This window comes from Oryctolagus cuniculus, chromosome 14, assembly GCF_051225735.1.
Source record: "Oryctolagus cuniculus isolate XC-2025 breed Fujian yellow rabbit chromosome 14, ASM5122573v1, whole genome shotgun sequence".
In the NCBI taxonomy this organism is placed as follows: domain Eukaryota; kingdom Metazoa; phylum Chordata; class Mammalia; order Lagomorpha; family Leporidae; genus Oryctolagus; species Oryctolagus cuniculus.
Genome location: NC_142880.1, coordinates 1,005,438 through 1,028,887, shown reverse-complemented (window position 1 = coordinate 1,028,887; position 23,450 = coordinate 1,005,438). Strand labels below are relative to the sequence as shown.

Genomic DNA, 23,450 nt, shown 5'->3' with positions numbered 1-23,450 from the left:
TGCCCCTCACCCAGGTCCTCACACACAGCCCTGCACACCCTGACCCTGACCCAGGTCCTCACACACAGGCCTGCACACCCTGACCCTGCCCCAGGTCCTCACACACAGCCCTGCACACCCTGACCCTCACCCATCCTCACACACAGCCCTGCACACCCTGACCCTGACCCAGGTCCTCACACACAGCCCTGCTCACCCTGCCCCTGACCCAGGTCCTCACACACAGCCCTGCACACCCTGACCTTGACCCAGGTCCTCACACACAGCCCTGCACACCCTGACCCAGTTCTCCTCACACAGCCCTGCACACCCTGACCCTGACCCAGGTGCTCACACACAGCCCTGCACACCCTGACCCAGGTCCGCACACACAGCCCTGCAGGTGGCAGTAGGGCTGTGGAAGTTTCAAGTGTAGACCAGCCTGACCTTGTGGCTGCCTCCTAGTCACACAGCCAAGGTGAGCTCCTTCCAGAGCTCCCACGTCTTCTCACAGGGAGGCCGGCCCTGGGCCCCTAGGCGTGCTCTGGAGGGCAGGGTCTGTTGTCCTGACTGCCGGCTGGGACTCCTTAGCGGGTCATGGAAGCAGCACCGAGGCTCAAGCCAGCCACCTCCAGACTCAGAGCACGAATCACATGGAACTGGGGAGCGAATGCCGGAGCACGCTGCCCATGGTGGGCTGAGGGAGGTACGAGACTGGGTCCCGTTCACGCAGGCACACATGCATATACACACACGCATACCAGCACACACACATGCACGCACACATCCACACAAATACACACAAACATGCATGCACACACATACATATACACATGCATGCACAGGTACACACGTGCATGCACAGATGCACACAGCACACACACAAGCACACAAATCATGCACACACATACACACACTATCACACACAATACATGCACACACATGTGCACACACACATGCATGTGTGCAGATACGTGCGTGCACATTCATGTGCAGGCACATGCATGCATGCGCATGCAGGAGCATACAATCATATGCACACACACAAGCACATGCACATTTACACCCATGCACACACGTGTCACACACACACAGGTCCTGGGTCATGATATGAAGCCACTGGCTCTGCCTCCCCAGGCTCAGGCCGCCCGCCGAGCCTCGTGTGTGGTTGAAGGAGCAGGACCCCTACGTGATCTCTCCCACAGCTCCTGCCACTGTTCAGCAAGCTGCTCTCATCCTGCACAGCTGCCGGCGTCCGGCCCCACGCCCACGGCAGTGCTGACCCACGGCCGCTCTCCAGGAGGCGTCTCGGGCCCCAGCGTCCCCAGGAGAGAAACAGGAGTTGACTCGGGGAGGGGTGAGGGCACCAGGCTGAGCAGCAAACAGAGGGCCATGCTGGCTCGCAGAGCCACGTGGAAGGGGAGCCTCTCAGTGCTGGCCATGGCGGCCTCCACGGCCTTCCCCGACGGCTGCCCGGAGCCGGCGCCTGGCTGGGAGCGCAGGCAGGCAGGAGGAGGCCACCAGGCCAGAGAGCAGAGCCCAGGAGAGCGCCGAGGAGCCCAGACCTGCCACGGCAGAGGAGGCACCGAGCCCCTGGGGGAGCAGGGGGCCAGAAGTCCCTGCTAAACTTTACAGACAGTGGGGGGGGGGGTCAGCAGGAGGTCAATTCCCCCCAAGCCAGCACTGGGGCAGGACCCGCTGCGAGGGGCAGGACTGGGGACGTCAGGATGGCTCTGTCACAGCAGAGGACTCGGGGAGCAGGACACAGCACTTGCCTCCAGGGCCAGTGACAGTGGTGGGCGGTCCTGGCGGGCACACAGGCCGGGCAGCCACGCATCCCTGTGGCCCACTGGCTGTCCCATGGGAGAAGCCGTGAGTTCTCAGCACTTGGTTTCTCCTCTATCAGTGGGGCTGGCCCTGCTCGGCCCGGAGCTGTGAGGGTGGAGGCCGTGGCCACTGAGCCTGTGAGCAGCCCACGGAAAGTTCCAGTGGCCCCTGCTGCACGGAGTCCGAGAAACACAAATGCTGGGACTGAACCCTCAGCAGCTCAGCTCGTCTGCAGGAGCGGGGGTGAGGCGCCCGCACCCCACATCCGAGAGCCCGATTCTAGTCCCGCAGCTCTGCTCGGACTCCGGCTCCCTGCTAATGCGCCTGGGGAGGCAGCAGGGACAGCTCAGTCCGCGGGTCCCTGCCACCTGTGTGGGGACCCGGATGGAGTTCCTGGCCCCTGGCTTTGTGCTGGCCCAGGCCTCCTGGATGCTGTAGGCTTCTGGGGACTGAACCAGCACATGGAAGCTCCCTCCGTCTCTAAAAATGAAGACAATAAATACCTTTGGAAAATGCCCTCCCTCTGAGAAGTTACACTTCTGCGGATCAGAGCACCGGCGACCGGCACCTGTGCCGCCCGCGTCCAGGGCTGGACCTCACACAGGAGGCTGAAAGCCAGAGTCCTCCCAGCGACGTGTCCAGAGGCCAGGCTCGGCCGCCGACACCACAGACGCCCAGATGATTCCTTCTGCCCCAGCCCCTGCCACACCTCCCAGCCTTACTCGCTTGTCCCTGCTCCAGCCTCTCAGTGGGGGCCCGTCACCCTCAGCACCATGTCCCCCGGGGACCCACGCTGTGCTACGGAGATTCCCACCCACGCCATGTCTCCATGTCCCGCCCTCTGCCTGGCCACCCCCAGCGAGCCCCTTCCCCCTGCCTGAGGCCACGCCTCCCCAGCCCGCAGGTCTGGGCATCACAGCGCGGGGCCTCCAAAGAGGCAGCCCCTGCCTGGAGCAGCTGGAGTGGGAACCTGCAGGAGCCCCCTGCACCCGGGAGCCCCTGTGTGGAGCAACCCTGACTCCTCAGAAGAGAAGGGGGTGGGGAGGCAGTTACCATAGAAACAGGAAAGCTGCTTCTGTTCTACAAATGCAATTAGGAATCCCTTACAAATTCACTCATTTGCATTGGGCGACAGCTGGCTGGTTTCCAGGACAGACGTTTCTCTCCAGCTCCAAGTGTGGGGAGCAGAACTGAGGGGACACGGAGGGCTGGGGGAGGACTAACAGAGGACTGGGACCGTGTTCCTGAAGGACCAGGGCTGCTCAGTCTCAAGCAAACCTGCGCGCACAGCTCTCAGACACCTGAGCGCTTCTCTCACAGCCAATGCCGCACCTCCATGCGGTCAGCGAGGTGGCCCCGCGTTCGCGTCCTGTGCTCATTCCTGGCACGTAGGAGACTGCCCCAGCCTCTCAGACAGGCCGCGGGCACACAAAGGGCCCTCGGACAATGATGTCCCCAGACAAGCCCGCCGCCAGGGCAGGCGTCCCCACTGCTATTCTCGGAGGTGGGACAGGCAGCTGGAGCAGGGGACGAGCGCCTGGTGCATTTTCTCTCCCCAAACAGGGGCGGTGAGGTCACGGGGGCCGTCCCTGCGGGAGAGGAGGGCAGCCCCTCTGCAAGTACCATCGCCCTCTCCACTTCTCCCTGGCCTTCACGTCCCCTGGTCTTCACAATGGCGCCGTGGGTTAGCTTCCCCTGGAGAAGGCGGGGGTCTAAAAGACGAAAGACAAACTGTTTAAAACGGACTGATTCTCACGATCTGAGCACATGCTACACACATGGACCTGAAACCCACTCGTCGGCACCGACTCTCTGGAAACTCCTCCAGGGCACACCCTGGCGAGGGAACCCCAGGCGCAGCAGGAGGAAGCAGAAACCTGAGTGCCAGGGCCCGCCCAGGACAAAACCTACAAATTTATTTAGCTTCATCTCAAATGACAGACGTACGGAAAGCTTAGTACAGAACCGCCCAGGGTGGGCATCTGACCTGGCAGTTAAGACCCCCACACTGGGACCAGCGCCATGGCACAGCAAATGGAGCCAGCGACCGCAGTGCCGGCATCCCATAGGGGTACCCATTCGGGTCCTGGCTACTTCCCTTCGATGCAGCTCCCTGCTCACGCACCTGGGAGACCAGCAGCAGGCGGCCCCTGCACCGACGTGGGAGACCCAGATGGAGTTCTGAGCTCCTGGCTTCAGCCATTTGGGGAGTGAGCCAGTGGATAGAAGACCTGTGTGTGTGTGTGTGTGTGTGTGTGTCTGATGTTCAAACAAATAAAATAAATTAAAAGGGGAAAAGAAGAAGCCACCACCATCACCCCCATCAGACGCCTGGGTCTGATCCCAGCTACAGCTCCCGCCCCAGCTTCCTGCCCACGCACACCCAGGGAGGCAGCAGTGATGGCTCAAGTCCTCGGGTCCCAGCCACTCGCGGGGACACCCGGGTCCAGTGTACTCAGCCCCCAGCCTTGGCCCGGCCTCACCACGGCTGCCGCAGGAGTTTGGGGAGCGGTTCCCCACCCAGGCACTTTCTGGGGTCAATCTTGCCAGGCTTCTGCCCCCCGTGTGGAAGGCACCTTCGGAGGCACCCCCCAGGCCCCCAGCCCCTGAGACCGGCCCCTTGTGGAGTCCCTCTCCCTGGGGCCAGCCTGACTTCAGCAAGCTGATGCCGGTGAGCGGGGGATGGCACACATGACAGCCGCCGGGCCAAGAGCAGGTGCACAGCCACTGTGGTGCGGGTGGCCACCGCGGCTCGCGCCTGCTCTCCACGGAAGCTGGCTGCCACGTCACGGGCTGGCTGGCAGGCTGGCAGACCCACGTGGCAACCGTGGAGGGAAGGCTCTGATAGACAGCAGTGGGGAACAGAGGTCGGGATCTGAGTCCCGCCCACGCCGCCGGGTGAGCCGGCGGGGGACACACCCCAGGGGAAGCCTGAGGCCCTGCAGCTGCGGGAGGGACGGGAGCCACGGGAACCGCAAGGCTGGACGCCGAGTCTGAGAGGAGCCGCTCGGCTTCCAGGTAGTTGGGCAGGCAGCCACAGTTCACTGACACACAGCCCCAGGCACCCGTGTCCCCAGCGCAGGTGTGCCTAGCACTCCTAGACAGAGGGTTGCCATGAGATTAGCATTGTGAGCCTCGAACCCCAAGCCGGTGCACACAGACCTACAAAGCTCATCGCCTTACCAAGCGTGAGCAACAATTTCAAGGCTGAAGTCGCCCCAACACCAAGCCACGCCCCACCCCGCCTCGTCACACGGTCCCTGAGAAGGCCCAGGTGCCATCAGGGCTGCTAGGCTGTGCGGAATTCCCAGCCGCACACCCAGGGGTGACAGACAGGGCAGGAAGCGCCTGTGTCGGGTGACCGCGACACGGAGCTCTCCACCGGACTAAGGCCGGCAGCCCAGAACCCGTCCCGAGGCCTGTGCACCTGGAGTCTAACTCACGTCCTCTTCGTCCACCCACAGAAGCTAAAATGAAGGGAAACCCCATCTTCCTTAGGAGTGGATGTGCCCCATCCAGCGCTGGGCCCCAAGCTCCTCAGAGGCAACAGGACAATGGCCAGCACCACTCAGCAGGGACAGACCTGGGGGCCAGAGGACCCCCGGGAGCAGGCGACCACCAGAGGCAGGGACGAGGGAGAGGAAACGCACAGCACACGAGGGTCGGGCCCTGGAGCCGGCACGGGAGCAGACTGGGAGCGGCTGGGAGCAGCTGGGAGCCGGCAGACTGACCAGGAGCGGCTGGGGGCCGGCATGGGAGCAGGTCCGACCAGGAGTGGCTGGGGGCCGGCACGGGAGCAGGCCTGACCGGGAGCAGGCCGAGGCCACAGCGCAGGCCGCACAGAGCCTGGGAGGCCCTGCAGAGAGGCCCTTTATCTTCAGGCAGGAGGAAAGCTGGAAGGTTTAAACAAGACCGGCCTCCCCAGGCCAGATTCTCAGGAGATCCAGCTGACCACAGCATGGACAGAGGCGGAGGGGCCAGAGGATGGCGGAGCAACCAATCAGGGCCCTGAGGAGCTGGGCAGTGAGGACAGGAGCGGGCGTGGGCGGCGCGGGCAGAGGCTCCAGGAAACACCACACAGGCAGCTTCTCCGAGACAGCACAGGCGCACGCTCTGTCCCCACAGCACCCCGCTGTGCCCACACCCACTGCACACACGCCTGCACCCCACAGTGCTCACACCCACTGCACACACGCCTGCACCCCTTGTGTTCACACCCAGGGCATGCTCCGTACACGTCTGCATCCCGCTGTGCTCACCCCAGGGCACGCCTTACATGCCTGCACCCCGCTGTACTCACACCCACTCCTTACACACCTGCACCCCGCTGTGCTCACCCCAGGGCACACCTTACATGCCTGCACCCCGCTGTACTCACACCCACTCCTTACACACCTGCACCCCGCTGTGCTCACCCCAGGGCACGCTCCGTACACGCCTGCACCCCGCTGTGTTCACCCCAGGGCACGCTGCTTACACGCCTGCACCCCGCTGTGCTCACCCCAGGGCACACTCCTTACACGCCTGCAGCCCTCTGTGCTGCCTCACACTCAGTACACAATCAATCAACCCCTGTAACACACAGCACGGGACACCTCCTGTCCTCAGGAAAACCTTCCTGTTGAAGCACCTGCTGAATACCCTCGGTCTCAGCCAGCGCTCCACGGAGGACGTCCCCCAGCCAGGCTGAGCGAACGTCCACTTAATCAAAGCTTTAGTGAAACAGCACCCAGCTACACAGAGGTCCCCCCTTTCCTAGTGAATTGTCACATAAGAACTGTACATACTGGCCGGTACCACTGGATGTGTTGATAAACATTGACGCTGTACGTCCAAGCAGGGTAAACCTAGCTCTCTCAACACCCTGTCTCAATAGTGAAAATTCAGAATCTCTCCTTGTATCTTTCTTAGAGAAACACAGCACACTAACATCCCTGGTGGTCCCCCTCTGTGCAATGGAAGCTGGTTTGCGTTTCGGCGTCTGGCTACTTCACGCAGCGCGGCGACCTCCCGGTCACCCACCGGACGCAGACAACAGCATTTCATCCTGTCACGTGGCCATGCCACACTCCACTGTTTGTGTTTGCTCCACATGGACACGTGCGCTGTCTCCCTCGCCTGGCTGTGTGCAATCGACATGAGAGTGCAGATTCCTGACCCTTCCCTCGGCTAGGGACCCGGGGCAGGGCTGCTGGGTGCAGGGCAGTTCTGCCTGAGGCGCCTGTGGCAGCTCCACACCGGCCCCTGCAATGGCTGAACTAACGCGCACGCCCACCCGTGTGCAGGGTTCCTGGTTCCCACATCCCTGCCAGAGTCCAGGAACAACCTAACCAGCGCGAGGAGATCCCGCACTGTTTTGACGTGCGTTTCCCAGCTGATGGGCTTTGTGCAGCATTTGTTCACGTCCTGATTTGCCACTCGCACTTCTCCCTTTGAGAAATCGACGTGTAGATCCGCTGCCCCTCTGCAGAGGAGTTTTGTGGTCTCACTGACACTGAGTTGTTCGCGTGCCTTGTAGGCTGCCCCGTCAGACCACGGTTTGAGGACGTCTTCGCCCATCCTGTGGCTGCTTCTTGGCTCTGCCGATGGCCTCCTTTGCCGGCAGAAGCCCTTCAGTTTGCTGAAATCCCATTTTTGCTGAGTTTTGCCTTTGTCTCCTGTGCTTTGGGAATCTGAGAAAAGGAAATCCCTGCCCCTTGCAACGTCCTAAAGCGTCCGCCTGCGTTTCCTTCTGGAAGTTCCCAAGTCTCAGGTCCTACGTCTGGATCTTTAGTCCAGCTCGAGATCACCTTTGTACGTGCAAGGGCCAGGCGCCCCGTTCCAGGCTCCCGCACGTTTCCCTTCAGCTGAAAAGTCTGTCCTTTTCCAATGTGTGTGTTCCGGCTCTTCCGTCAAGGACCATTTGTGATCCTGGAGCTGGATCTCAGAACCACGGCTGAGCCCAGGTCATAGGGATTCCCACCCCCCCACCCCCCCGAGGTTTCGAGCTGTGGCTACACCGCAGTCCAGGCTCTCGGCACAGGCCCTGGGGGCGCCGACGCCCACCCCAGACACCGGACAGCCGCTGTCCTTGCAGAGAGAGCACCGCCTGCTGGACCCTGCGCCCACCTGCTGAGTGGCCTGGACTGCTCCGACGGAAATCAGCTGAGCTTCAGGTTCCAAGTCCATTGCACTGACCTGTGTGTGTCTGTGTCCCCGGCAGCCTGTCCCGTGTCTCACTGATCTGTGTGTGTCTGTGTCCCTGGCAGCCTGTCCCGTGTCTCACTGATCTGTGTGTGTCTGTGTCCCTGGCAGCCCGCCCTGTGTCTCACTGATCTGTGTGCACCCGTGTCCAGAGCAGCCCGCCCTGTGTCTCACTGATCTGTGTGCACCCGTGTCCAGAGCAGCCCGCCCTGTGTCTCACTGATCTGTGTGTCCATGTCCCTGGCAGCCTGACCCATGGCCCCCTGGTCCGTGCACCTCTGTGTCCCAGGCAGCCTGTCCTGTGTCCCACTGACCCGCGCACGTGCGTGTCCACAGCAGCTGGCCTTGCTCACTGGAACTCTGCACGTGGGGAGGTTGGTGAACACGCTCTTGCACTTTGTCCACGTTCTGCATCTGTGCATCTCCTCCTCCTGGGTCTGGGTCGGCTGGTCAGTCGCTGTGCTTAAGGTGGCGCTGGGATGTTTCGAGGGTCACTCCCAATGCTGAACATCATGGCTTGGAGATGTCCAAGCCGCGGCACAGGACAGCTCTTGACTGAGCTGGTTTGCGACATTGAGCCACGTTTTACGGTTTTCCGTGTCCCTGTCTTACTCGTCCAGCTTTTGCTTTTTGAGGCTGGTGTCGGTCGAGTGCTCCCTGCTCGCGAACAGAAACGTGAGGTTCTCGTGTTCGCTGCACGTCCTGCAGCCCTGACTGCTTCCCGGGGCTCGTGCAGGTTCTGTGTGACCACGCTCACCTCTTCCCTTGCGGCCTGGGCGTCGCCCCGCAGAGGAGGGCCGTCCACCCACCGTCCTCGCTTCCTTGCTCAACGCCCACTGCCTGTGCTCGCCTCTGGGCCACTTCGCTCCCCTAGCGGGGCCTGGCTAACAGACCTTTAAAACCCCCTGGGAGTCCTGCCACCAAGCCGGAGACTCCACAGACCGTCAGACGAACTTCCGGCCTGACCTCAGGAGCTTAAAGAACAGTAAAGAGCCGTTCAAATGCCAGGCAACACGAGAGAGCCCGAAGGTGCTCTGATGCCGACTAGGGCATGTGTCATGGAAGGCTCCACACAGTCCTGATGGAGACCTCAGCCTCCTGGCCGTGTCACTCTGCAGAGATCGGGGTGAGGAACTCGGATGACCACGTGTTCGCTCTGTAAGGGGACGTGGGGGCAGGAGCAGCAGCCCCCAGGCAACAACACCCGGCTCAGTCCACACTAAGTGTCAACCCCCCACTGACCCCACCCGGCACAGCAGAGCTCCGCCCTGCCCAGATAAGGAACCCTCAGCACCTGCCCCTCGGCTACAGGAGTCCCTGTGGTTCCGGACACCAAACACCCAAAGTGGCCTCACCCAGAGGTCAACGAGGACACTGCTGATCAGAGCCCGCCCTCCAGCCTGCGACCCACAGACCCTGGAGAGGGGAGGAGCCGCTGTGGGGAGAGAACCCCACACCCGAGGCAGTGGGACCAGGAAGCCGACGCGAGCCGTGGCTGCCCCAGCAGTGCCTGGCTGCACCTTGACCGTGGCTGGTCCTGCCTGAGCCCGTGTGAAAGCCAGGCTCCCCGCCCACCTGTCTGCCACCCACAAGTCGGTGAGTGAGCTTCTGGAATCCTGGCCACAGGTGTGTGCTCGGCAAGGGTCACACCCCTCTGTCCCTGCCGGGCGGGTGCGGGGCTGACCCTGGCCCGCTGACCTCCGTGTGGCCAGTCAGGATCCCAAACCACGAGCTGCAGGAGCCCCCAGGCACCCCCAGGTCCGACTGCAGGACCACGGCCGCCGAGCCCACGCCCGCGCCCCCACAGCCGCCGAGCCCACGCCTGCGCCCCCACAACCACCGAGCCCACGCCCGCGCCCCCAGCCTCTACCTCTTGGCTTCCTCCAGGTGGCACAGGTACTCGTAGGCGATGTTCTGCCGCCGCCTCTCGTCCATCTCCTCCGCAGACAGCCTCTCATCGTCCACGATCGCTGCAGACACAGGGCGCACAGCGTCACTCCCGGCAGCCTCCACCCCACACCACACACGCTCACGCCAGCAGCACCCGGGAGGCAGCGAAGAGCCCACGGCACGCGTCTGTCCCCAGTCCCAGACGGATCACAGTCTAGAGCCCCCGACCCCCGGAGAAGGACGCGGGACCCTCGGTCAGGAGAACAAAGTCTCCAGCTCCCCCCTCACCTATCTCTTGGCGCTGACCACACAACCTTCTGCCAGGAGGAAGCAGCCGAGCGAGCAGGCGCAGTCCCCGCGGGCCTACCTGTGCACCAACACGGCTGCCCACCTGTCAGCAGCACACGGAGCCACAGCCTCCAGGCACCGGGTGGCCGATGCCGCGCTCCCTGCCCACGGCGCCTGCCCTTCATTCCCACCCGGGGGGCCGTGTGTCCCTCTTCACCCTGACTGCCCCTGAACCGGTCCAGTGTCTGCCGTACTAGTTCACTCATGGAGGAAGACCTGTGCCTGTGCGTGCAGGTGTCACACACGCATGCTGGTGTTCACACATGTGCACACCAAGTGCAATCCCTGTGTGTTCTGTACGCTGCATGGTGTGTGCGCACACAAGCGTGTACGTGCACCACTTGCATTGGGGAGGAACATCAGTGTTGTCAGCCACACAGGCGGGAGGCAGAAGGAGCGAGGGACACCCCTGCTAATCCCCCCGGCAGACACAGGAACCAAGGCCAAGTGCTAAACTCTGGAGCCGGAACGACGCTGGGTGCTGAAGACCTGACACAGGCTGCAGGGCGCGACACTCAGCCTGGCCCTAATGACGGACGCAGCCAGGCTGTGAGCAGAGAGCCCGGGCAGACGCCCCCTCTCTGAGCACCGCCCGCGGGGGCTTTCTGTGCCGGCTGCAGACACGGGGAACTCGCTGGGCCACGAGGGCCGTGCCCAAGCGGGGCCAGAACACAGCCGAGCACACGCTCTGGGGTCTCTGTGGACAACGAGGGGGAAAGGGACCTGCAGGGCATGGTGGGCACCTGCAGCACCCAGGGCGGCTTCCTCTCCCCCCAGCACTCCCCTCGGCTCCACCCCTGGGCAGGGGCCCCGCCCACCCGGACCAGCACCACCAGCAGCGCCAACAGCCACTTCTTTTCTGCAATAACCCAACCTGCTCCACATTAAGGGGGTCTCATGCTTCAGGGGGTGTGGGGCTTTCCTGACTTCCATGCCCGCATCCCTGCCTGGGGCTCCTCCTCCTGCAACAGGTGCAGCCGCCCAGCCCCGCCCCCTCCACTGCAGCAGCGGCTCTGTGCCCGGGCGGCCGCTGCCCCACATGCCGCCGTCTGGCGGAGCTCCGCCTCCACAGCACAGAGCTCTGTGTGGCAGCTGCCTCTCCTCCCACTGCTGTCTGCGCTGCAGCCAGGAACAGCCCCGCCCACCACCACTTCCTAGTGTGACACCCTTGACGGCGTCTCTGCTGGAACCCAGGACTGCCCTGCCAGCACCGAGGGTCTGCTTTCACTGCGTCACTCATGCGAGACGCCCAGCCGCCAGCGTGAGCCTTGTCTCCTCCCCCCTGGCCGGGTCCCCTGGAAGAGGAGGCTGTGGTCCTGCCTCCTGCATGCCTGTCACAGATGCTCACACAGAGCTGGCTCCCAGCACCTGTGAACACCGCCTTCGCGGGGATCCCGACGGCGGCCTCCCGATCACTGCACCGGAGAAGTCACCGACTTCTCACCCCGGGGCCCTGCACCGCGCCGGCCCCGCGCCGGCCCCACGCCAGCCCCATGCCCGCCCCAGACACCGCGGTGCCGATCTCTCACTCACTTCCGGGGAAAGACGGCTGCTCACTTACGCTTTATTGTTTGAGTGGCAGAGACGGACAGACAGAGGTCTGCCATCCGCTGGTTCACTCCCCAAATGCCCTCAGTGGCCAGGGCTGGCTCGGGCTGCAGCCAGGAGCCAGGAGCTCCACCTGGGTCTCCCATGTGGGTGGCAGGGGCCCATGTACGTGAGCCACCAGCTGCCACCTCGCAGGGCGCACCCAGCAGGAAGCTGGGGTGGGGGGCAGAGCCGGGATTGGAACCCAGGCACCCGATACGGGACATGGGCATCTTAATCTCTGGGCGGAACCCGGCCGTTAATATTTTCACTTTTATCAAGTTTCTTCTGACACACTCAGGCCTCACCCACACAGCTGCTGCAGGTCCTGGGGTCCCATGCCAAGCCCAGCCTTGCCCGGGTACCCAACTCCCTGACATGACCCAGCCCAAAGGACACAACTTACCAAGGGTGTGAATGAGACCACACACACATGCACATGTGTACACAAAACACACATATGCACACACACTATATGCACATATACACACGCACACACATGTGCACACCACACCACACGTGTGTGCACATACACCATACATGTACACACACGTACCACACATGCACACATACAGACATGCACAAGCAGGCATATACACTACACACATATATACACCCATGCACACACATGCACCTACCACGTATGTGCACACACGTGCACAACACACCACATATATACACACCACACACATACACATGCATTATGCACATGCACACATACATTACGCACATAGATGCACACATGCACACGTGTGCACAATACACTGTGCACACACACCACACACATGCACACACAATGCACATACACATATGTACACACATACACACAGATGCACACATAGGTACAGGCACACATATACACCCACACACACACGTATGCACAAACACACACTATATACACACTGCACACATGCACACACACGGATACACGTGTACACATACACTCCACACATACACGCATGCGTGCACACACACATGCATATACACATACATGCATGCTCACACACGCAAGGTTTAAAGCTGACCTCACCGACAGAATCCTACCCACCTTCCAGGGTCACCCCAAACTCCTCCTCCCAGAGCCCTCCCTGAGCTCCGGGCAGCCCTGGACGTGGGGAGTCCCTTGGGGAGGCAGACCCGTCCAAGGAGCGTCCAGCATGCCTCCCAGCCAGGCCACACCGGAACACACAGTCCCGTACCAGGAAAGCCTCACAGAGCTCCAAACTATCCACGTGGGGCGATTGTGATTGCGTACCACACCGAATGAAGCACAGGTGTGGCCACTAGTGGCGCCCAGGCCACGGACCTTGTGCACTGGGCTCACACACGCAGGTCCAGCTCCCAGCTCTCCCGTGTGGGCACACGAGAGCCCAGGGCAGGCGTGACACAGCAGAGACTGTCCCTCATGGCTGCCCGGCCCCTGCCCCGCCTCTGCTCACGGGTAGAGACTATCTCTGGTCACCATGCCCTGGCGCCAGCCCAGAATGCCAGTCTAGAAGCTGCCGGGTCCTCCAGGCCTCAGCACAGACTGGGCAGCCACCGGACTCAGCCCTGTGCTGGGAGAGCCACCAGGGAGCTGAGCGCAGTCACTTAGGCAGGGCTCTGTGTGCGGCCATGCGGTTCCCACCACCACCTGGCCAGGCTCCGGCACACCAGGCGTGCCAGGGCAGGCAGGCACAGGAGCCCCGCCCTCACTCCGCCGCTGCTGCCACGGGGTCCAGGTGAGCCGGGCGGAGCTCGTCCCCCACAGCCCTGGTGCCTGGAGCTGCTCGCATGTGAACGGACCTGGGCACCCCGCAGCACCCTCGCCAGCACCTCTCTGCCGGGCTGAGCCCTGAGAAACGCGGGCACAGGGAGGGACCACGGCAGCTCCAGAACACCAGCTGCCGCTGCCTACGATGCGCCCCTGCGGTTTTTAAGACTTACTTATTTAAAAGACAAAGGCAAAGATAAGACAAAGAGAGACAGAAAGAATCTTCTATCCACTCATTCACTACCCCCAAAAGGCAGCAATGGCCAGGGCTGGGCTAGGCTGAAGCCAGGAGCCAGGAGCTTCTTCGGGGTCTCCCACAGGGGTGCAGGGGTCCAGGCACTTGGGCCATCTTCCACTGCTTTTCCAGGCCATAGCAGGGAGCTGGATCGGAGGTGGAGCAGCTGGGACTGGAATCAGTTCCATAGGGGATGCCAGTGTTGCAGGCAGTGGCTTAACCTGCCACGCCACGATGCTGTCCTGATGTTGCTGTTCTAAAACAACTACATTCCAGGGCCGGTGCAGTTTACAGCAGCTAAAGCCAGAGCCTGCAGTGCGGCATCCCATACGCACGCCACTGTATGTCCCGGCTGCTCCACTTCCAATCCAGCTCCCTGCTGCGGCCTGGGGTCCCAGTGCTTGGGCCCCTGCACCCACGTGGGAGACCTGCAGGAGGTGCTTACTCCTGCCTCCAGCCTGGCTCAGCCCTGGACATTGTGGGCATCTGTGGAGTGAACCAGCACATGGATGACCTCTCTCTCTGTCTCTCCCTGACTTTCATATTAACAACCTTGCAAGTAGCTCCAGTGCACGGAAGCCCCCTGAGACGGCTAACTCAGAGCTTGGGGCACCGGACAGTGGGCGGAGGAGTGACAGGGAAGTCCACCCTGGGCAGGGGCATTCTGCAGGTTGTACCCCAGGGGTCCTCAGAACGCCCGCGACAACTGTGTGTTGGGGAAAACAGCACACACGGGGTTCAGGACATTTTGCACCAAAACAAACGTCTCTTCCGACTCCCTCACGCACGAGCAGCGCCCGCGGGGAAGGCCGAGCTGCCGGAAACTCTGGGATCCATTTCCCAGGGACGCGCAGCCCCACGCCCTGCGCTCCGGGCTCCCCCCGCCAGTGTTTGATGTCCCCACGCCCGGACTCCGGGCTCTGCCCCCTTCGCATTGCAGCTCACTCATTTGCTCTGCAAACACAGGGCGGCTGCGCGGCGCCAGCCCGTCCTGGGGACACAAAGTGGCTCACCAGGCCTCTGCAAGTTTGTCGGAACAGGTGCCTGCCCTCGGGGGCATCAACTACTGGACGGGGCCGGGGCCCCCCATTCAGAAAAGGGGACAAGATCAGGGGTGGGAAGTCGCAGCACGCACGCGGCTCAGCTACAACGTGCACTGGTGCTCTGCGCACCTCCGGCGTCCTCGGCTGTCATTCGGCTGTGCACGGGCAGGACCCTCCACGGCCAGGCCGCCACCCTCGGAACGTACGGAGCCGTCCCAGAGCCGGGGTTCACACTCCACGCAAGGCTCCAGAAGCACAACTGACGCCAAGACACTAAGACCGGGGCAGGGCTGGGACGGCGAGGAGCCGGCCGAAGTCCACGGCCCAGGCAGCCACGCCAGGCAGGTGTTATGGTTTCACACCGCACCACGGCTGCTTCATCTTGGACGTCAAGGACCACAGGATCAAATGCCCTTAGAAAGAACCCCCTGACAACAGGCAAATCCGCTGTCGGAGCCACGGTCACTGGCACTCGAAGAATCCAACACTGACGGTGACCACGCTCACAGGTAAAACCTGGGGGCCTCAGGTCCCTCCAGTTCCCGACCACGGCCGAGCACCCAGCCAGGGCCCAGGCCAGGCTGCTGGGTGTGTGCTGAACCTGGTGCCCGCAGGCACAGGTGCCGCGGGCCACCACTGGCCCTGCAGGGGCACCGCCCTGACACAGGCACGGCCGTCTCCAGCCTCTGCAGCCATCCTCCTAGCTGCCCGGAGCCTCCCAGCCCTCAGCGCCCAGGGCTGTCAGAGGCGTCGAGGAGCAGCCAGTCCACCGGATGCTCCGTGTGACGATGCCGCATGGAGCCTGGCCACCTGCACTGCCCCCGTGGAGCCCTGTCTTCAGGTCAGTGCCAGCAACTCCATCTTCTCCCAGGAGCCGGAGAACCTGCCAGCACCGGGAAGACAGTCGCGGGTGGTCCCGGGGCAGTGCCGAGCCTGCCACGCCCCCTTGAGGTCCCCCACAGCCGACACATCCACTGACGGGCTCCTGTGACTATTTTTCCTGCTGGAAGCCTGTGAAATCCATGCTCCTGTCTCGAGAAAGCACAGAGCCTCATCTCTCAGAGACACAGAACTCTGAGTCCAGCAGAGGGATCTGACTGTACCAGCAAAGCAAGGACTGCGAAGATGCAGACTGAACTCCAGGAGGCAACCCCAGGGCCGCCACCCACGGGGGAGAGCGGGACGGGGTTCCAGGCTCCCGGCTTCGCCTGGCCTGGCTCTGGCTGCTGTGGGGAAGCCCTGTCTCTCCGTCACTCTGCTTCCAGTGAGCAAACGTCGAGGAAGAGGCGGGGTATGAGAAGCTGCGACGCCGGGGCCCAAGCGGGGGGCAGAGGCGGCTGCGGGCTTTGACGGGGGAGAAGCCCAGGATCTTCGCACCAGCAGGATGGGCGAGGGCGGGCGCGGGGAAGGGGAGCAGCAGGAAGCGGCAGCCGCTTCGTGACTTCCGAGGCTGGGGGTGGCAACCACGCGGTGCCCGGGAGCCAAGCTACAGGCAGATAAGTTTGTACAATGAAGGGGAAGACACAGGCGCAGCCACGGGTCCAGGGACCCACCAGGAAGCCGACTGTACCCCGAAACTCGCATTTGCAAGTGGAGCGCCTCGTAGCAGACGGGCGAGAACAGCCGGGCCCGTCCACGCAGCCACGCCCACGTTCATGTGAGCCAGCGCTGACGCACGAGTCAGGACGTCAGTGCCTACAACACCGCCAGGAGCTCAACTCCCAGACGGATCTGCCAGGAACACGGGAGTGCCAACGGCAGTCCTGGACGGAGAACACCACAGTGTGACTGGGGCACCCACTGAGGACCGGCAGGGGACACCCTGAAGGAGGCCCCGCGCCCGTGCCAACCATGGGCCGGCCCTGAACCACATGCACTCCTGTGCACCACAGCCAGCCTCCGAGACACGGCTGTGCCGTCAGCTCCGTGGGCCTACTGGTGCTGTGCTTGGGGTGACACCAGCATGTGGTGGGAGTGACTCCTGCTCAGGGAAGTAACAGCCGGGGGCAGCAGAGCTGTGGGCTTTCGGACCCGGCTGGGCCTCCTGCTGCGTGCCTCCCGGCCTGACACCAGGGCAGGGCGCCAGGGTCTGCACAGGGAGCCTGTTCTGCATCCAATGCCCAGAGACCCTCACATGGCAGCCGCCCTGCATGCAATCCATGCCCCCAGGTCACAGCGTCTCCCACAGCCGGTCACACGGAGGGCCCGGGACACAGGTGTGACTTCAGGGTCAAGTCACTGCTCCTCCTGCAGACGCCAGCTCCCTGCCAGGAGGTGGGAGCCACCCTGGGGTGTAGCACGAGGGGGCCGGCGCACCCCATGGGCCCCAGATCCTGGCGGCCGGGGCTCCTAACAGCTGACCGAGCAGTCACAGAGAGAAGGGGTAGGCGGGCGGGGCCCTGGCCCCGGCAGTTCCCATCAAGAGACTCAATGCTCCAAGAGCGGGCCAGCCCCTCAGGGCACACAGTCAAGGAACCGGCAGTGTCTCCTGCTGCGACAGCCTCTCCATGCGGCCCTGGCACCCGAGACAGCTCCAGTGGAAGGGCCCCCAGCCCACTGGACAAGAGCCACCCCGTCACAGACGTCACCATCACGTTACCAGCCCTCCCTCTGCACCCATGGGCCCCGCGGATCTGTCGTCCCCTGAACTCCCAGGTGACAGCCCCAATCTGGGGCCGAGTGATTAAGGCCCCCGTGTCCCATGGCACAGGCCTGGGCTCACACCTGACTCCAGCTCCGATGCCAGCTTCCTGCCAGTGCACACCCTCAAGTCCGTGGGTCCCTGCCACACCCGTGGGAGGCCTGGATGGAGCTCCTGGCTTCTGGCTTCAGCCCAGCCCAGGCCCAGCTGTTGGACGGATTTGGGGAGTGAACCCATGGGTGCGAGATCTCTGTGTGTCTCTCAAATGAAAGAACCATAAAATTACCAGTCAGGTGGACAGTATCAGGTGGATTCCAGCCTGCAGCCAGCTCCGTGAGGCGTCTCCTGCACACCTGCACATGCACCTGTCCGCACGGCCGTCCCACCAGGACATCTGCAGTCCCACAGATGCGCACACAGAGGCTGAGACGGCGCCGCCTCCCGTCCTGCAGCAGCCTGCCCCTCACCCCCCACCCCCGCAGGAAGCAGCCCCGCCTTCCAGGCCCTCTGGACCACCACACCCCAGGCACCCCAGGCCGTGTCAGCCGTGGAGAAACAGCCCCCGGGGACAAGTGGGAGTGGAGAGGCCCAAGGCAGCTCACAGCTCTCAGCAGGGATGATCGTTCACACGGAGCCTTCAAGAGCCATCCATCTTGCACCCCACTGCACGGTGACCTGCGTTTCACCCCGAACCAGAAAACGGAGCTCCAAGACGCCGCGCACGAGTGCCCCAGGCCCAGCCCGGCTCCCGGCCGGCAGCGAGGCCTCGGGCAGGAGGAGCAGCTCTCTGGCCCGGCCGGGCTCGCACGCGGCTGTGCAGGTGCAGGCAGCTTCCCAGGAAGCACGGTATTGCAGGCACTCCGCCCCCGCTGCCCCAACCGCTGTGAGCCACGGAGCCCACGGCCGTGGGGAGGGAGGGCATGGCCCAGGAACAGCCAGGACTCGCGTCCCCGTCTGGTCTCCCCACGCCTCGCCTGGGCTGGGCTCTCCTCTGGACACCCAGGTTCCCACCCAAATGTCTTCCTCCACCCACCCCCAGACACACCCAGAGGTCCCTCATCTAAAAACTCCCCATCACGCACTGTTTTCCGACCCGCCTTTCTCCCGAGTCAGCACAGGGAGCAGGGGGCGGGTGGATGGGACGCAGGTGGGTCAGCAGTGCCCAGGAGACGGTGGCAGCCAGCACCGGCACGCCAAGTGCTCCCCACGCACACACAGCTCTGTCTCCAACTTGGCCCCTTCTGCAGCTGCAGGTTAGAGCCGCAGCTCCCTGATGTGACCAAGTTCGCTCAGCCGCTGCCCCCAGGGGTTTCCACCTCTGCCCACGAAAGCACGGGCACTGTGTTCCGTGAGCAAACCCACACCTGGGGGAGCGCCTCGCTTGCCTCTCGGGTGCCGGCCCCCGGCTTCTGAGGGGTGTGCTTCTGCGTCGACCCTTCCTGGCTAGGGCCCATGGTTGGCATGAGCAGTGTGCACGAGGGGCACTCAGACGTGACACGCAGCTCGCGTCACTCCAACCACGTGGGGTGATGTTAGAAACCACCACGGAAGCAGGACAGTCAACAGGCAGCTGCGGCCACGCCCAGCCCCTGGGACACCCAGGACAGGCAGTGTCTGCCCCGCCCACAGAGGACGCCGTCCCTTCCAGCCAGCGAGCCCGGGGACTTGGGGGAGGCCAGCCAGAGAGGACAGAGCCACACACGCCGGCCCCCACCCTGGGCTGCGAGTTCCCTGCCCTTTTTCCAGCGTGTTCTATCCTATTCCTGGAAAACAAGGGGATCCTATTACAGGGCCGCTCTACAGCTCTCCGCACCAGGAGACGCAGGCACAGACCCCCTCCGTCCCCGCCGACGTCACCGCTGCCTGAGGAGCGCCGGCGGTCGCCAGTCTCTGACTCCTCCAGCCTGGGGCAGCCGTGCCCTTGTCTTTCGGGCCCACTGACCCCCGACTTCACAGCTCCAACCGTGAGACGCTTCCCCACGGCGACATCATACACGGAGCTCGGGGCACACGGTGACACCCACGTCGATGACCTGAGGACGGCACGTCCACTCTACGCCTGCCATCTGTCACTCTGATACTTGCGAGGAAGGACGGTGAGCCCACGCAGTCAGCCGTCCCACGCATGGGGCCACAGTGAGCTGCTGACTCTGTCATCCCTCCCTCCTCCTCGCACCCCCGCGCCAGGGCAGACTGCGGACTGCGTGCCAACCCCCACTCCCCGTACTCAAATTACAAGGAAGAACATGCGAAAGTGGCTTTGACAGAGGCCAGGGCCAGGGCTGGCATGGCGGCGCAGGAGGTTAAGCTGCGGCTGGTGATGCTGGCACCTCACCGGGCACTGGTGGTTCCAGTCCCGGCTGCCTCACTCCAGTCCAGCTCCCTGCTGTGGCCTGGGCAAGCAGTGGAAGATGGCCTAAGCACTCGCGCCCCTGCACCCGTGTGGGAGCCCCTGGACGGAGCTCCTAGCTCCTGGCTTCTCTCTGGCCATTGTGGCCATTCAAAGGGTGAATCAGTGGATGGAAGATCTCTCTCCCTGTAACTCTGATCTTCAAAGAAATACATCTTTTTTAAAAGAGAAAAAGTGTCAGGAAAGGGTTGAAACTTGACCTTGCAGAGTGAGAGCTTGCTCAGGGGCGGCACGGAAACCCCAGCGGCAGAGTCCCCAGCTGAGTGCCCGCCCTCACCAAACCCTGGCTGGGCCTCGGATGTGAGGCCACGTTCCGTGGCAGCAGCCGGTGCTCAGCTCAGCAGCTCTGTGCCGGGGCTTCCCACGTGGCTCCCGCTCTTCCTGACACCCAGGGGCCAGAGCCCAGCCTCACCTAGAGGAAAGCAGCCCAGAGACCGGGCAGCCAGCCAGGGTGCCCCTCCCACACACCCACACCTCCACTACCCCGCTTCACACGAGACGGCCGTGACAGTGAGGACCGTAGCCTGCCGCTGAAGCCCGCGGATGAGGCAGGCTCTGAGGAGCCCCCGCACCACAGACCAGGAGGGCTTCTCCCCCAGGGTAGCCCCGCGGCCCAGCCCCGGCAGAGCCAGCTCCCACGCAGCGTGAGCAGAGTTGGCTTCCACCACACGTCACCCCTGCACCAAGCAGAGCAAGCTCGCCCTCTGCCCCTGTGTCTCGTTGTCAGGCGAGCTTAGAATTAGGGGCGACGAGAAGGGAGAGGGTCTCCAGCCGAGCAGCGGCCCCGGGAGGGGAGCCATTCACGTGCAGCTGCACGAGGGGAGGGGCCGGCGTTCTCGCACCTGCCCTGTGCCCCCCCGAGCCTGGCCGTGGGGAGGGGCTCACTGTCCTTCCACCCCAGGGCACACACAGCAGCCTACCCCCACAGTGGCTCACGGCGGGGTCAGCTCACAGAGCCGTCAGACTGGGTTCACCAGCGGGACAGCACTCCCATCCAAGGAAACGACCCCAGACGGCTGTGCTCACCCTCGCCCGGGGTTCCCAGACAAGGAATTCCCAGGTCGCCCCAGGAGGTGAGAAAGCAGACCCAGGGCCAGGGCCAGGCCCCGCGGCCAGGCTGTGCACACAGCTCCCTCACCCGCTCCGGCTCTCAGCACGCAGGAAACACGCCAGCCAGCTCAGCAAGGAGGGACTCGGACGTGGGCTCGGAGCCCGCCAGCTCCTTCCCTTCTGCCCACGGGCACGCCCTGGCCAGCGGCAGCCACTCCCATCATCTTGCTGGGGGCAGAATGGCCGCCCTGGCCAGTGGCGCCCCCTCCCACTGCTCCCAGGCCTGACCTCCCTCCCACACAAATCCCCACTCAACACCCAGGTTCCAATGCCCTCTGCCAGCGGCACATGGGGCACTGGCACCCTCACGTCTGATGCAGGATGGGTGCTGCGTGTGCAGCAGTGGAGCTGGTCACAGCACTGCACGCTGAGGACACGGGCAGAGACACCGGGACAGCACACAGTACAGACGTGGTGACAGCGTGTGTGGTGGCTGAGTGGCAAAGGGTATCTGCCTGGTGCTAGGCTGAGCCCGGGGCTCTGCGGACAGCACCTGTCACAGCCGCACCCTTGCAGCCCCCCACCCCCCTTCTTCCCTGGCTCTTCCCCCCCACCCCATGTCTCGGCCACCACCTCGCCAGAGCTGGCAAGGAGGCAGCTGGTTCAGAGCTCCTGCTGACAGGAGAGACTTCACCGGCACGCAGCCGGCGAGGCCCACGGGCACCCACACGGAGGAACAGGGCCCGGGCCTCAGCGGCGGGGGCACTGAGCAGCAGTGGTGGGAGAGTCAGCAGCCCCTCTCACGACCACCCGCAGCCGGGCCACACGTTCCGCTGATCTCACAGGACTCCACTGACTGCACAGCACCCGCACCAGGTGGCAACTATGCCGGGCACCCCAGGAGGGCGTGGAGAATGCAGATTACGGCACAGGGACTTCGACCGCTTTGCAACAAATTTATCCTGTAATTCCACTCCCCCATGAATGTCTCCAAGCCTCCTCCTAGCATTTCTGGGTAGCCAATGAGAACCCCCAGGCCCAGCGCACAGGAACAGGCTCCACCTCCCTTGGCCCAGGACCCGCCCTGAAGCGAGGGGCGACTCCGCCCACCAGGCCAGGACGGGCAGCGGGTGCTCGAGCCGAGTTCCTCTGCAGGTCACAGAAACGGACACGGGGTGAGGAGGCCCCGGGAGGAGGCTCAGGTGACGCGGCTCGGCCAGGGTGTGGAGGAGTCGAGAGCTCGCGGGCGCTAGCGTGCTGGCGCCTCAGCCTCCTCGCCCACCCCAGCCAGGCTGCCGGCACCAAGCCCCTCCCGGGAGGTGTCCCACAGCCCCCTGCAGCTCTGCAGAAGGCCTGGCCCTGGTCCTGAAGCAGAGCAGGTGCGGACAGGAGGCTCGGCCGCTGTCACCACGTCTTTCTTCCCAGCACACAGGATGACGCCGGTGGCACTGCCAAAAGTGCCCCAAATACTACACTGTAAGAGCTGACCCCCCGGCTGGCTGTCACTCAGCTCCATGACATCACAGTGATGTAACTGTAAGAGCTGACCCCCTGGCCGGCTGTCACTCAGCCCCATGATGCCACAGTGATGTAACTGTAAGAGCTGACCCCCCGGCTGGCTGTCACTCAGCTCCATGACGTCACAGTGATGTAACTGTAAGAGCTGACCCCCCCGGCCGGCTGTCACTCAGCTCCATGACGTCACAGTGATGTAACTGTAAGAGCTGACCCCCGGCTGGCTGTCACTCAGCTCCACGACATCACAGTGATGCAGGAGCTGACCCCAGGCCAGCTGTCACTCAGCCCCATGATGTCACAGTGTTGTGGGAGCTTACTCCAGGCTGGGCTGTCACTCAGCCTCACTCATGACATCACAGTGATGCAGGAGCTGACCCCAGGCTGGCTGTCACTCACCCTCACTCATGATGTCATGGTGATGTAGGAGCTGACCCCTGGCTGGCCGTCACCAAGCCCCATGACGTCACAGTCTCATAACTGTAAGAGCTGACCCCAGGCTGGGCTGTCCGTCACCCTCACGAGGTCTCTGTCACGTGGACAGGCAGGAAGCTGCCTCTGCTTCCTTCCTGACCGTAGCATGCACAGCACGGAGCACAGGGGCCAGGCTGTGACGTGAGCCCCTGGTTCGTTTCAGCTCCCACGCTGGCCCGTCCCTCACGGCCGCCTCCCGCTCTCTCGAAGGGAAGTCCCTGCCGGGGCAGGCAGGGGAAGAGGCCACACGGGCAGGCTCCAGCCAAGAGTCTGCTGAGACCTGCTGACAGGTGAGAGGAGGTAAAGGACCAGCCAGGACTCAGCGGGGGAACCCCTGCAGAGGCGCCCGCTCCTCGCTCGCGCGGGGAGGAGGAAGGGCTGTTTAGAGACGCAGTGACAGAACCAAGAACGCACTAACACCCTGCATGAAATGGCATCTCTGGGTCTCTGTGTGTGCTGTGCATATGTGTTCATGTAGTGGGTGCATGTGTACAGGTGTGTGTGCCTGTATGTGA

At 63.4% G+C, this 23,450-nt stretch overlaps 1 protein-coding gene across 1 annotated transcript in view; it reads right to left on the bottom strand.

Moving 5' to 3' along the window:
- IQGAP2 (IQ motif containing GTPase activating protein 2) overlaps nucleotides 1-23,450 on the bottom strand; it is a 187,791-nt gene that overhangs the window by 155,968 nt on the left and 8,373 nt on the right. The window contains 1 exon segment of the mRNA NM_001082161.1: nucleotides 9,860-9,959. Within this exon segment, the coding sequence (NP_001075630.1) occupies nucleotides 9,860-9,959 (100 nt within the window).